Source organism: Pseudochaenichthys georgianus, chromosome 16 (assembly GCF_902827115.2).
Source record: "Pseudochaenichthys georgianus chromosome 16, fPseGeo1.2, whole genome shotgun sequence".
In the NCBI taxonomy this organism is placed as follows: domain Eukaryota; kingdom Metazoa; phylum Chordata; class Actinopteri; order Perciformes; family Channichthyidae; genus Pseudochaenichthys; species Pseudochaenichthys georgianus.
Genome location: NC_047518.2, coordinates 43,345,090 through 43,360,318, shown reverse-complemented (window position 1 = coordinate 43,360,318; position 15,229 = coordinate 43,345,090). Strand labels below are relative to the sequence as shown.

At 40.3% G+C, this 15,229-nt stretch overlaps 1 protein-coding gene across 1 annotated transcript in view; it reads right to left on the bottom strand.

Annotated features, from left to right (window-relative positions):
- Positions 1 to 15,229, bottom strand: part of LOC117461366 (soluble guanylate cyclase 88E-like) — a 43,435-nt gene that overhangs the window by 17,073 nt on the left and 11,133 nt on the right. The window contains exons 5-9 of the mRNA XM_034103193.2: positions 14,262 to 14,353; positions 11,621 to 11,878; positions 10,649 to 10,802; positions 4,923 to 5,057; positions 2,703 to 2,823 (exon numbers count right to left, since the gene is read on the bottom strand). Of these exons, the coding sequence (XP_033959084.2) occupies positions 2,703 to 2,823; positions 4,923 to 5,057; positions 10,649 to 10,802; positions 11,621 to 11,878; positions 14,262 to 14,353 (760 nt within the window). The remainder of the gene's footprint in view (positions 1 to 2,702; positions 2,824 to 4,922; positions 5,058 to 10,648; positions 10,803 to 11,620; positions 11,879 to 14,261; positions 14,354 to 15,229) is intronic.

Genomic DNA, 15,229 nt, shown 5'->3' with positions numbered 1-15,229 from the left:
CTTTGCGTGCCGATATTGTATCGATACACGGACGCCAATTATCGATATTTTATTTTATAATCTGTAGCATATCCCTCAGAAAGATGGTCGACTGATGATTTCTAATTTATTGAAAACTCCAAAAACCAACGTAAGAGCTACACAAAGACACAAGACAACAAATACATCTACATCCATATGAGCATTCAACACACTCGCGGCATTTCGTGTTATAGTCACGAAATGAATCTATTGATTCGTGTTCACCAACACGATTTCCCCATTTTTTTCGTGTCACACAGAACGATTTTAAAAGCAATGTAAATAATAACAAATTAGGAAAAACAGATACAAAAAAATACAGATTTCAGTATACTGACACAGAACGATTTTAGAAGCAATGTATTTCTATTGGTAGTATGTTTCGTGCCAACAACAAATTAGAAGGAAAAACAGATGACAAAAAATACAGATGTCAGTATTCTGAGGCTCTGAGCCAAAAAACTCCGACATTAGACAATTTAAAATAAAAAGGGATAGGGTTAGGCTTAGGGTAAGATATTGAGTAAGAAAATGTTTTCATGAACCACACGGCTTCCGGTCTTCCAAGACCCGACCGGACAAAAAGACGTGGTGCAAACATACTACCAATAGAAATACATTGCTTTTAAAATCGTTCTGTGTGACACGAAAAACGTTTGACTATAACACGAAATGCCGTGAGACTGGGTTGGAGCATAACTTTAGAATACCATTCAACAAGTGAACTTCAAATAATTAGCAAAGTTGTAATACAGTATATAAACGAATTAAGACACAAACCACATTTTTACATTACAGTTAACACTAACCTTGTGCCTCTTCGGGGGGTACTAATACTTAAATGTAAACTTTATCTTTTGATATCGCTGTATTTAAATGTTGATATCTGCGTTAATTTTCTCCGTCAAGTTTTTGCTTTGGGAACAGTAACTTCCTGCTAATAGCGCAAAGTCGCCTTCAAAATAAACGCATGTCTATATAAAACAGGAAGTTACGTAAAATATGTATACAATTGCAATGAAAGTAACAAAAACAATGCCATCTCCTTTTCAGGTTCTAATAACACAAATGGTTTTATTTACATAAACTATTCATATTGCAAATACAGTTTTTTAGGAAGGGAAGACAGACATGGATATGACGAATGTGATTTGCAGTATCGCAATATATCGTGTCGCAATACTCAGCATATCGTAGAATTGCAATCGTATCGTGGCTTAAGTATCGTGATAGTGTCGTATCGTGGGGAGCCTGGTGATTCCCACCCCTAACATTTATAATAAAAAGGAAAGAAAAGCATAATACGCATAATCGAAATTGGTGTCAATAATTTGTGCTCATTTCTTTCAACATGTTAAGGTTTCCAGATGAATCGTGAGCGTTAAGGTGTTGACATGGACAGCCTTAGTTCAAACACATGACTTAAGTATTCTGTGTCTTTGTACAACATTATAATCTTTTAACTTCCTGAGTGTTAAGGCATTTTCGTTCCTACCCTCACCTATGGTCATGAAGGATGGGTCATGACCGAAAGAACGAGATCGCGGATACAAGCGGCCGAGATGGGTTTCCTCCGCCGGGTGGCTGGCGTCTCCCTTAGAGATAAGGTGAGAAGTTCGGTCATCAGGGAGGGACTCGGAGTTGAGCCGCTCCTCCTTCGCGTCGAAAGGAGCCAGTTGAGGTGGTTCGGGCACCTAGTTAGGATGCCACCTGGGCGCCTCCCTAGGGAGGTGTTCCAGGCACGTCCAGCTGGGAAGAGACCAAGGGGTAGACCTAGGACCAGGTGGAGGGATTATATCTCTTCGCTGGCCTGGGAGCGCCTTGGGATCCCCCAGTCAGAGCTGGTTGATGTCGCCAGGGAAAAGAAAGTCTGGGGCTCTCTGCTGGAACTGCTACCCCCGCGACCCGACCACGGATAAGCGGGAGAAGATGGATGGATGGATGGATGGAGTGTTAAGGTATCTGAATCACGACAAGAGCTTGTATGGAGTGGCGGAGAAATGAATCCTAAATCACAGAAAAGACTCAGCTTTTTACCACCTCTGGTTCCCTCGTCTCGAAGTCGATATTTTTTTAACATGTTGTTGGGTGAGAAGCCAGAAATAAGGTCTGTAGTTATCACAAGTAACATAAACGTGTGTTTGCCACAAAGTTTATTTACTGCAGTAATCCAATGGGTCGATTTTTCATCCATTTTATCCATTTATTTTATTTAATTTATTTGATTTAATTTATTTGATTTAATCCATTTATTTATTATCAATTTGTTATCCATTTATCCAATCCATTTTAATGTTGTTGAGCGACCTCTTGCTTTGCTGACTTCCAGGTCTGCCTACCAAAATACGTCATCACTGCACCGCACATTAGCTTCCTTTAGCTTAGCGGTGGCAATGCGTATAGTATGTTGATAGCCTAAAGTTAGCTTTAACACTTAAAAAATCCCAGTGCAGTGGTGAAAATATGTGGAGATTATCCTGCTGAACAAAACTTGTTAAGTACCATAAACGTGTGTTTGCCACATACTTAATTTACTGCAATATAAAGAAATCCAATGGGATTTTCAGCGACCCTTTGCTTTGCTTACTTCCAGGTCCGCCTACTAAAATATGTCATCACGGCACTGCTCTATTCTGTGTCAGAAACATTAAACATAGTCAGTGTGTAGGTGGTGGTCTTACATGGGGGTCCCCAGGAAGATGAGGGAGTCCCACGGGGGGACGTACTTCATCTGGCCCTTCAGGTGGAGAGGTTTCTTCGGAGGCTCCCGCGTGTCCTCAAAGATCGTCTCGCTGCGCTTTCCTGAGAGGAATCAGGAGGGAAAGGTCAACAGGACTGTGGTGTGTACACACGTCCTTTACTCAAGTAGAAGTACAGATACTCGTGTTTAAAAATACTCTGGTAAAAGTAGAAGTACTGACTAAACTTCTTTACTCAAGTCAAAGTAAAGAGGCTTTGAAATGTACTTCAGTAAAAAGTACCCATGGCTAGCAGCTGTTTTAAAGAGTACCTGACCTCCCTTTATATTAATAGAACAATAATGTCATTGTTAGCTAATGAATGTTTCCATGCTGAACAACGGCAACATGACAACGTTTCCATTGGTCCCTCTTCTTTAGAGAAGACCAGGAAGTGATGGATACACGGATCGTGTTCCAATCAATAGGCACGCAATGACTCTAAAGAATAATGATCACGCACCAAACACACATTCAGACTGAAGGAACCAGCTGTTTGGGAAATGAGAGAAGTAGAAAGTACAGGTATTTGAGTTCAACATGTAAGAAGTAGAAAGTACAGGTATTTGAGTTCAACATGTGATAAGTAGAAAGTACAGGTATTTGAGTTCAACATGTGAGAAGTAGAAAGTACAGGTATTTGAGTTCAACATGTAAGAAGTAGAAAGTACAGGTATTTGAGTTCAACATGTGATAAGTAGAAAGTACAGGTATTTGAGTTCAACATGTAAGAAGTAGAAAGTACAGGTATTTGTGTTCAACATGTAAGAAGTAGAAAGTACAGGTATTTGAGTTCAACATGTGATAAGTAGAAAGTACAGGTATTTGGGTTCAACATGTAAGAAGTAGAAAGTACAGGTATTTGAGTTCAACATGTAAGAAGTAGAAAGTACAGGTATTTGTGTTCAACATGTAAGAAGTAGAAAGTACAGGTATTTGAGTTCAACATGTAAGAAGTAGAAAGTACAGGGTATTTGGGTTCAACATGTAAGAAGTAGAAAATACAGGTATTTGAGTTCAACATGTAAGAAGTAGAAAGTACAGGTATTTGAGTTCAACATGTAAGAAGTAGAAAGTACAGGTATTTGAGTTCAACATGTAAGAAGTAGAAAGTACAGGTATTTGGGTTCAACATGTAAGAAGTAGAAAATACAGGTATTTGTGTTCAACATGTAAGAAGTAGAAAGTACAGGTATTTGGGTTCAACATGTAAGAAGTAGAAAGTACAGGTATTTGGGTTCAACATGTAAGAAGTAGAAAGTACAGGTATTTGGGTTCAACATGTAAGAAGTAGAAAGTACAGGTATTTGAGTTCAACATGTAAGAAGTAGAAAGTACAGGTATTTGGGTTCAACATGTAAGAAGTAGAAAGTGCAGGTATTTGGGTTCAACATGTAAGAAGTAGAAAGTACAGGTATTTGTGTTCAAAATGTAAGAAGTCAAAGTAAAAAGTCGTCAGAAAAATTAGTAGTAGAGTAAAGTACTGATACCAGAAACATTTACTACAGTAACAGTAACGAAGTATTTGTACTCCACTACTTCCCCACCTCTGATGGTTTACCAGTAGGACATGAAACTGGGTTTGAACTCCAACCCAAATAGCTCTGTAGTGCAGAGCAAGGAGTTGTGGATAGAAGTCAAACAAATCAGGGCCTACGTGTTTTCACAACCACTCTTTCTTGTCATCGATTAAAACAAAACGTCCACATGATAAGGAAAGGAGACGTCCAAATGTTACAGGAAGATCTGGAGGATAAATGTTCAGGGTTTAGGAAAACAAGTGTGTTGCACTTACCCACGGCCATTTAATTACGACATGACGATAGTTGTTCCTTTCCTTTTGTAAAGGATAGTCAAGTGTATCCTATGCTTAAGGAGATTATAAAGGAAGCATTGAAGTTCCTTTCCTACCAACTAGAGCATTTGAGGAACTCCTAAACACTATTACATGACCTAGATGACAAACGTCCACCAAACAGATTAAAACTAAAGTAACCAGCCTGTTTTGAATATGTAAGAAGTAAAAGTAAAAAATAAGTAGTGGAGTGAAGTACTGATACCAGAAATATGTACTTAAGTACAGTAACGAAGTATTTGTACTCCACTACTTCCCACCTCTGCAAATTAAAAAAACTAGCTTGTTAGAAGTGAAGCGGCTCTGACCGGTGACAGTTTGGAAAGCCAGAAGTTCAATGTCCTCTCCTCCAGAGTTAGCGGAGCTGTTGTACTGCGTGACGGTGCCGCTGTACTCCTGGTCCGAACCCTTCATCTCCTCCATGTCCTTAGACCTCCCTTCATCTGAGGAAGAGGAGCAGAAGACAGTGAGAGGAGACAGGACTGAATGAAGTTTTAAGTTCAAGGTTCCCTATTATACTGTTTCTCATCAATATATCACAGGTCTCAGATATACACAGAACATGTCTCTGATTGGCTGAAACACCAAACAGATCATTGCAGCATTACCCATAATCCCCTCTGTTTCAGCCCTGTTTCCAAAGTGCTGATTCTCTGTCTGTTACTTCAGATGAAAATAAGGAGCCCCTCCCCACGCCCCTCTGAGAGACATCTGGTTACAAAGAACTCAATGGAGCTCTAGAGGAGATTCAGGTGATAAAGGGGGGGGGGGGGGGGTTACCTTGGTTGCTGATTGGCTAATGGTTACACGAGACAACACATCGTTATGACATCATAAAGTGGCCAAAATCTGATCAGCTCATTTTCAGACAGGTTTTTATAGAAATGGATCAAAAAGAGAGAAAATCTTTGTTCCTGAAACTTTCAGAGTCTCTTTCCACAGAGGGGACACATGTTGATGTAGAAGAGACATGAAGAAGAGGGGACACATGTTGATGTAGAAGAGACATGAGGAAGAGGGGACACATGTTGATGTAGAAGAGACATGAAGAAGAGGGGACACATGTTGATGTAGAAGAGGCATGAAGAAGAGGGGACACATGTTGATGTGGAAGAGACATGAAGAAGAGGGGACACATGTTGATGTAGAAGAGACATGAGGAAGAGGGGACACATGTTGATGTAGAAGAGACATGAAGAAGAGGGGACACATGTTGATGTAGAAGAGGCATGAAGAAGAGGGGACACATGTTGATGTGGAAGAGACATGAAGAAGAGGGGACACATGTTGATGTAGAAGAGACATGAGGAAGAGGGGACACATGTTGATGTAGAGGAGACATGAGGAAGAGGGGACACATGTTGATGTAGAAGAGACATGAAGAAGAGGGGACACATGTTGATGTAGAAGAGGCATGAAGAAGAGGGGACACATGTTGATGTGGAAGAGACATGAAGAAGAGGGGACACATGTTGATGTAGAAGAGACATGAAGAAGAGGGGACACATGTTGATGTAGAAGAGGCATGAAGAAGAGGGGACACATGTTGATGTAGAAGAGACATGAGGAAGAGGGGACACATGTTGATGTAGAAGAGACATGAAGAAGAGGGGACACATGTTGATGTAGAAGAGGCATGAGGAAGAGGGGACACATGCTGATGTAGAAGAGACATGAGGAAGAGGGGACACATGTTGATGTAGAAGAGACATGAAGAAGAGGGGACACATGTTGATGTAGAAGAGGCATGAAGAAGAGGGGACACATGTTGATGTGGAAGAGACATGAAGAAGAGGGGACACATGTTGATGTAGAAGAGACATGAGGAAGAGGGGACACATGTTGATGTAGAGGAGACATGAAGAAGAGGGGACACATGTTGATGTAGAAGAGACATGAAGAAGAGGGGACACATGTTGATGTAGAGGAGACATGAAGAAGAGGGGACACATGTTGATGTAGAAGAGACATGAAGAAGAGGGGACACATGTTGATGAAGAAGAGACATGAAGAAGAGGGGACACATGTTGATGTAGAAGAGGGGACACATGTTGATGTAGAAGAGACATGGAGAAGAGGGGACACATGTTGATGTAGAAGAGACATGAAGAAGAGGGGATACATGTTGATGAAGAAGAGGGGACACATGTTGATGTAGAAGAGACATGAAGAAGAGGGGACACATGTTGATGTAGAAGAGACATGAAGAAGAGGGGACACATGTTGATGTAGAAGAGACATGAAGAAGAGGGGACACATGTTGATGTAGAAGAGACATGGAGAAGTGGGGACACATGTTGATGTAGAAGAGACATGGAGAATAGGGGACACATGTTGATGTAGAATAGACATGAAGAAGAGGGGACACATGTTGATGTAGAAGAGACATGGAGAAGAGGGGACACATGTTGATGTAGAAGAGACATGAAGAAGAGGGGACACATGTTGATGAAGAAGAGACATGAAGAAGAGGGGACACATGTTGATGTAGAGGAGACATGAAGAAGAGGGGACACATGTTGATGTAGAAGAGACATGAAGAAGAGGGGACACATGTTGATGTAGAAGAGACATGGAGAAGAGGGGACACATGTTGATGTAGAAGAGACATGGAGAAGAGGGGACACATGTTGATGTAGAAGAGACATGAAGAAGAGGGGACACATGTTGATGTAGAAGAGACATGAAGAAGAGGGGACACATGTTGATGTAGAAGAGACACGGAGAAGAGGGGACACATGTTGATGTAGAAGAGACATGAAGAAGAGGGGACACATGTTGATGTAGAGGAGACATGAAGAAGAGGGGACACATGTTGATGTAGAGGAGACATGAAGAAGAGGGGACACATGTTGATGTAGAAGAGACATGAAGAAGAGGGGACACATGTTGATGTAGAAGAGACATGAAGAAGAAAAATATGAATATGAAAATATGTGAAAAAGTGGATTTTGCATAATAGGTGACCTTTAAGACGGAGAGTTAAAAAGGGCCATAACTGTGTGGAGGCTGTGCGTCGAATACTAATCACAGACAGGCTGTAGCAGAATGGTAATGTTCAACATGAGTATATTACTAATTCATCGCCTTGTTATCAATTCTGTTTCTTGCCCGTTCTTGATGGTTATGTTCTGGTTTTATCTCCATTCTGTCTCATTCTTGCCCATAACATTAAGATAATAATTGGTTGAGGAAGTATCAAGTTAAAGTACTGATGATACAGTGGAAAATACGCTTACAAGTAGAAGTATTCAAAATGATTCCTGAGGAAAACTTGGCTTAGTAATAAACCGAAAGTAAAAAAGCTAATAGTGCATTTCAGAATAGTACAAAGGATATAACTGTATAATAATTATTGGTGTAAATACATAACTCTAATGTTGCCAGTGGTAAAGATGGGGTTAGATTTATTTAATCCGTATTTAGTTACTAATGTCAGATAAATGTAGTGCAGGAAAAGGTACAACATTTTATAATTTGTACCTTGGATTTGGACATAACATAAGGCGCTTTCACACCGGAGTACTTTTACCGTACTTTTCTCGTTTAGTTCCGATAGTGCCTGGAATTTTGCGTTCACACCAAAACTTTTACCTCCATTTTTAGTCCCTGCTAGAGAGGTGGGACTATACTGGGGAGAAAAAGTACCAACTTCTGATTGGCTGGGCGAATTGCAAACCACGCCCCGTAAAACTCTGAAAAGTTTTTTGAAGCCGCCATTGTATTTGCTGCTGGCATTAGCATTATTAGCATTAGCATTAGCCCCGCGCACCAACGGAGAGAGAATAACTTATGGCAACACAAAAAAAAACATGGAGGCGGTGGAGTGATGAGGAGGTGTCGGCGTTCTGGCGATTTACTCGGAAGGCTGGGAGTCCCAGCAGCTTCTACTGAAGCCAGGCCCCAACTCCGGGGACTTCCGGCCGGGGACTTCGGGTGGCAGTATACGCCGTGAAGTGGTTTGCGGCCTGCCAGTAAACCCAAAGCAGAAGAAGAAGTGATGTCAGCGGCTTCATTTGCGTAATCTTCCCTCAGGGGACTTATTCAGGTGTGAACGCAATCTGTATTTAGTTCCATGGGGGAACTAAGTGCTGGGAACTAAGTACGGCAAAGTACTTGGTGTGAAAGCGGCTATTGAAAAAATTGAAAATATGCAAGTAAAGTAGATCAAACAATCACATTTAAAAAAAACTACATCTATTGAGTTAAAGGTGGGGTAAGTAATTTTGGAGAAACCGGCTCGAGTGCGCTAGAATTAGAAAATACACAACCGGAAAAAATCTGCCACTTCCTCACAGAGCCCCTCCCCCAACACACACGAACGCGCACATGACCAATGAGGGCAGAGATAAGTGTGTGCCCCGATGGAAGGCTGACAGGCAGGCAGGCCATCCAGTTACTTTAGCCGGCTCAGATGATTGGTCGTGCTTTTTACAGCGCTACGGCTTCCACAGATGACTTTCTTTATGGATTTTTTGTCAAAGCACTTCAGATATTCATTGCTATCGGGATGTTCAGAGCATTCCATGGAATATAACAAAAAGTGTATCTCGAGCCGGTTTCTCAAACTTACCTACCCCACCTTTAAATTGCACAAATAATCATTAGTGATATATTTTACTCTTGAAATACCCGTAGCATATATATTACTGGATGATAAAGATTGTATAATGTCTAATGTTGCAGGCGGTAAAGATGGGGTTCAATTAACTTAATCCGTATTTACTATGTAAGTCGCTGCACGTTATCCCGCTTATTACAAGGCCAAATCCTCAACAAAGTAATGACATGACTCCCAATATTAATTGAAATGCTTTTATTGATTTAGATTTTTTTTTTTATTGATTTAAAAAATAGTATTATAGATTTTAAAATGTTTTATTGATTTAAAATGAGAAATGTAGTCCGTTGTTACCGTTTGAACTACGTAGCAACGCCAAACGTTTTTGCGGACCTTTTTGATTACAGATTTGAAAACATCGTTGCTTGCTTTAAAAGTAGCACAATTCATTATGTCAAACCTTGGGAAGTATCTATCCCTGCCCTGATGCCAAAGCAACTGGCAACTGAATATGTTTTGCCGTTTGATGTCTATGTCTGGACCGCTGCGTAAAAAGGACCGCAGCTCCGTGTTGAGGGTTTCTGCCCCGTTACTTCTCCGCTGTTTTCTTGTCCCTCTTGTCTTTTTCTTTTCTTTGCTGGGGACTCATCAGCCACTAGCCATTCATCCAAATGACTGTGCTCTCCAAATATATTAAAATTAATATTCAAATCCTCCATGTTACTCTCAGACGGGAGACGACGGAAAACTAAAGACAGGCAAACAGTTTGAAAAGCAAACTGTATATAGTTAAATCGACCGGACTTCTTTCTGCAACAGTCAACACATCCTTGACAGCGGTCTGTACTAGTGGATTAACAACGTGTCACGTGTTCTGAATTGACCAATCAGAATCGAGTATTCAACGAAGCCATGTAATAATGTCAGATACATGTAGTAAAAGGTACAACATTTTATAATTTGTACCTTGGAAGTGGAAGTATAACATTGTATTAAATGGATATACGGAGGTTAAGTAGATGTACCTCAAATGTGTACTTTCTTGTGTAATACTTGAGTAAATATATTTAGTTAAATTGCACCAACAATGATTGGTGATATATTTCTTACTTTATTATGCATCAAATTCCCCTATTTCCCCATTTTATTCACTATTTATACTGACATTCACCAGACTGCACTTATTTGATGTGCTCCATTTACAGAATATATAGATATATATATATACGTATTATAATATGTGCTTTGAAGGTTGAGTAACTTTATGTTATAAAAATAATTTGTCTCTTGAATCGGTTTGATAATAATTTCCTCTTGACTATATAATAAATATTTCATTTAGCTCTGCCAGATCGGATGACCTTTAAAATGATGGAGTGACTTGATGGACATTTTGTGATCCCATCCATTTGAAATGAACCCTTTTATATACATAATGCAGTGGGGAATGATTGAAATGGAGCGACCCGTTACCTCTTTCTTCTTCTCTCTTTGCTTTCTCATTCTCCTCCTTCTCTCGACTCTCCTCCGGATCCTCCTTGCTCAGTTTGGGAATGTTGACCTTCTGCTTGCTCTCCACCACCGCTACCGACAGCAGCTCAAACACATTGTTCAGATGGGTGTAGATCTAATGAGAGGAAGGATTTGGGTTTCTTAGTTTGTCAGCTATAGAGCGGTGCAGTGACGAGTCCTAAAACCCGGAAGTGAGTTAGCATTTCACCACTTCCTGTTCCCTCGTCTCAGAGCCAATGGGATCTCTCCATAGGGTTTTGGAAAATAGCTCGAAATAAGGTCTGTGATTGAAACACGTTGAAGAGACGGATCACGTTTTGTTCTACGACATTAAATCCATCAGCAGTGACCCCACTGGAGATTTCTGAAGAGGTGACGTGTCTGAGAAACGATGGTTGTTACCAAGTGGCTGAATGGGACTACAGAAGTTGTCCAGGTCGTTGTACGTCATTACGCCGAACACGTAAACACTCCCGCTACGTCTGTTTGCCCTGTTCTGCTTGAAAGCAAGTCCCTGCCTCCTGCAGACTGTTAAAACAAACGCTTCAACTCGTTCCATTTTGAATCTGTATTTCTAAATATGGATCCTAAGTTGGCGTGACGTTGAAGTCGTGCTGCTGGACTCGGCTGTAGTTCCTTTATAGCATAACGTTAGCATTTTGCTTCTGGCAATTCGATTTATGATTTGCAAATTATAAAAGTAGGGTAGACATGTGGATATCATCCGGCTGAACAAAACGTGCATTTATCAAACAGGTTCCAAAGATTTTATTTTTTACAATATTCCAAAATCCTATGGAGAAATCCTATTGCTTTTTTGTCGAGGGAACCCATGCGCAGCTTACTTCCGGGTCGGCCTAAAGAAATACGTCATCCCTGCACCACTCTATTGAAATCCCATGAGCAATTTATGATAAACAAATCCGGACTCACGTTATCCCAGGTGAACTCCAGCATGGGTCTGATCAGAGTGAACTCCTCGTTGACCTTCTTGCCCTGCAGGTCGGAGAAGACCTCTTTGAGGCCGTCTCCGATGCGGTACATGGTCATGTCGCGGCGGAAGATCACGCTGAAGGGGAACATGTCGAAAAAGAGGCCTCGCTTCATCGGCAGCTTCTCGTAGCCCGGTGCCGTCTTCTGCTGCGGCGTGCGGTGTTTGAAGGCTGCGTTGTCGAAGTTCATCTTGTAGACCTGAGCAGTGAGACGTTTAAATTACAAGTCACTTACTTAACATGTATTCTTAATGGTTTGAACAACAAAAAATACAGTTTGGGATACAAAAAACGAATAATATTTTTGATTAAAATAGGATTATTGGCAGTTGCATTAAAGGGGACCTATCATGCAAAATGCACTTTTGTACGTCTTTTATACATGAAGATGTGTCCCCGGTGTCAGAAAACACAACCCTCTCTATTTCCCTCCGTACCCAAATCTCTAAAAAAGGGGCTGCAACGGATCTGACACAGACTGATACAGATTTGAACACTTCTCTGACGTCACAGAAGTGGCGCTACGGCTATTGGGCCAACTCCACCAATCAGGAGGAGACAGCCACGGACATTGCCGTTCGAAAGCGCTGGAGACGCTGTAGTACATATGCCAGGCCTGTAGATGGTGCTGTTCTCACAGAATCAGCCCATCATGCAAAGACAGTGTTAAATTGAGCGAAATGAGGAATGGCTAAAATGCATGATCTGTTTGGTATTTTGAAAAATAAAAAGTATTACCTTATATAGGTATGGTCCTACACTATATTATTCAAATATAGCATGATAGGTCCACTTTAAACTGCAAACTTTTAGCTTAATTTATATTGTGTCTTTTTTCTTAAAACGTGTTTCAATTTGTACCTGGAGGCTTTGACTTTATGGTAAATAAATAACTAATAGACTATTAGAAAGGAAAACCTCTTTATTAATTATTATTTTGGGAAATGTTTGCATTGCAGCAGCATAAAAACAAGGCATTGCACATACATAGAAATTCAAATATTTTTGATTGAAATAAGATTATTTTCAGTTGCATTAAACTGCACATTTTGGCTTTGACTTTATGATAAATAATTAACTAATAGACTATTAGCAAGGACAACCTCTGCCCTGTCAGGCCTCTGTGGCAAAGAGCTTCAGAGAGTTTGCAGAACTGAATTAAAACTTATTTTATTCACGCTATAACTTAGGAAGTCTTCAGTTAAAAACATCATGTGAGATATAGCCAGTCTAAATGTTACAAATAGCTTATTTCTGATTATAAATAATTAATAAATGGTTATCGACATGAATTAAGTTATTGGTTACATCTTATAACCTTTGTTTTATTAAAGATATACCTCTTATACAATTAGAAATGCCTGTAAATGGGACCTTAGGAGTTACTTATGAATACATATGTGACCTTCGGTTTGGGAAGCGCTCGCTTGTTATTTCCAACAGTGATTTATTTCTGCTTATGGGAAAAACAGCAGGGGTGACATTAATGTTATTCTAGACAGTATTTAAAAACACAAAATACAGTTTGAGCTAATTTTCTTGCAGTGGATCAAGTAAAATCATTGATTTTCTGGATGACTTTTTACAAACTGTACACATTGACTTATTAAGAGATTAAAAAAGCTGTTCTTATTTTATGTTTGTTATTCTCAATCCTCTCCTTCACGCATTTGCGATAATTAAATTACTACGGCCAACATCACAAACAGGCTTGAACTTAATAATAATACTTTTGATTTATATAGCGCTTTTCCTGGTTTTATATATGACACCTCTATTAGGTTTTACCTTAAATTGTCCTTGGGCAGACACACACACCGCTAATATTGGGTATGTTATTGGGTTCGGGATTCCTATGGGTGACTGCCTAGGAGAGAGCGCAGAGAAGCGTGTAAGACTGCGACTCCGCCTCCTGGTCTCAACTCCAGTTTGTCATGGATTACGTCCACAAAGCCCTGAAATGTTTGCCGAAATGAGATCTGCACCTTTCAAAGTAGGGTGAATGCCGTCTCTCTTAATCAGACCAGGTTTTCCCCAGAAGGCTGTCCAATTATTTACGAAGCCCACATTGTTGGCTGGGCACCACCAAGACAACCAGCGCTGAAATTATTACATGCGGCTATACATGTCATCATTGATCAGATTGGGGAGGGGACCAGAGAAGATTACGGTGTCCGACATTGTTTTAGCATAACTACACACCGACTCCACATTAAGTTTGGTGCATTCTGATTGGCGTAAACGAACATCATTACCACCGACGTGAATAACAATCCTACTGTATTTACGTTTATCTTTAGCCAGCAGTTTAAGATGCGCCTCAACGTCGCCCGCTCTGGCCCCCGGAATGCATGTGACTGATATTGATGATAGCTGAAGCCAGACAGTAAGACAACAGGAACACATGTTTGCAAATTTGACATTTATTCTCCTGTAAATTATTTTCCCAGCCCAATAAACACTCATCTCCATCCAATAAGCACTTGCTGTCTGAGTGTAAACAAGCTTTCCGCCTCGCGTCCCGTTGAAGTTCATTGAGATATTTCCATGGTGATGACCTCATACTTGACCTCAGTACATACCACATACGTCATTTTCTCCGTCTCCTCTTTAGACAGGATTTCCACTTCGATGTCTGTGCTGTAGAATTGCCGTCCCACTTGAGACAGCTGTCCTGCAGGAGACAATCAAACACACACCGGTCATAGATGAGTGGAGTGGAGGTCAACTTGTAGGACATTCAGGTTTCATCGCAATAACACTTGAGAGTGATCGAAAGGCCCTGTTATGTGTTTTTGTATCCGTGGCCTGAATGGATTGACCTTGCCTGCTAACATTGGGACAGATCATTTATTTTACTTTCTAACACAGTATACCATAATCTATTAACAAAAAGCATAAATACTGGTCTGTGTCTAATCCTATTCACACTGTTAATGTATTTTTGGTTGTTTTGTACAAAAAAATATTTGTTTAAAGTGCTCCTATCATGCTATTGTTAGGCATATATTATGGGTCTCAGATATATCAAAATATATAAAAATATGTCTATGATGTGTTTTGCTCAAAATACAAACAGTTAAACCGTGCGTCACCTGCTAATATGGACTACTGCCTGTGGCGTAACCACCAACTGAGTTATGTTTGTGATAAAGAGAGGGTCTGTTAGTGGGTTCATTTTAGGAAGACTTTTGTATGTAATTTTGAAAATGTGTACAAATGTTTAGAAAGAGACGTCACTTATTAGACTGTGACGAGTAGGGATGGGTATCGTTAAGGTTTTAACGGTACTACTTGTATCGATACCGCTTATTGGTCCGGTCTTTTAACGGTACTTTTATCGGTTATTTTGGAGAAAAAAATAAGGTAAACTAACTAATAAATTGTGAACAAAACTAACAAAATAAATAACTCAGTTCCCTCTAATCATTAACCCATGTTTGTATAATGTAGTGTGTTGCTGCTAGCATACATAACACCTGCCGTGGAAACGTTCCTCGTGGATGGGGCTACAGAGCTACTAGAAAGACAGTCGAACCCGGTGCATTTC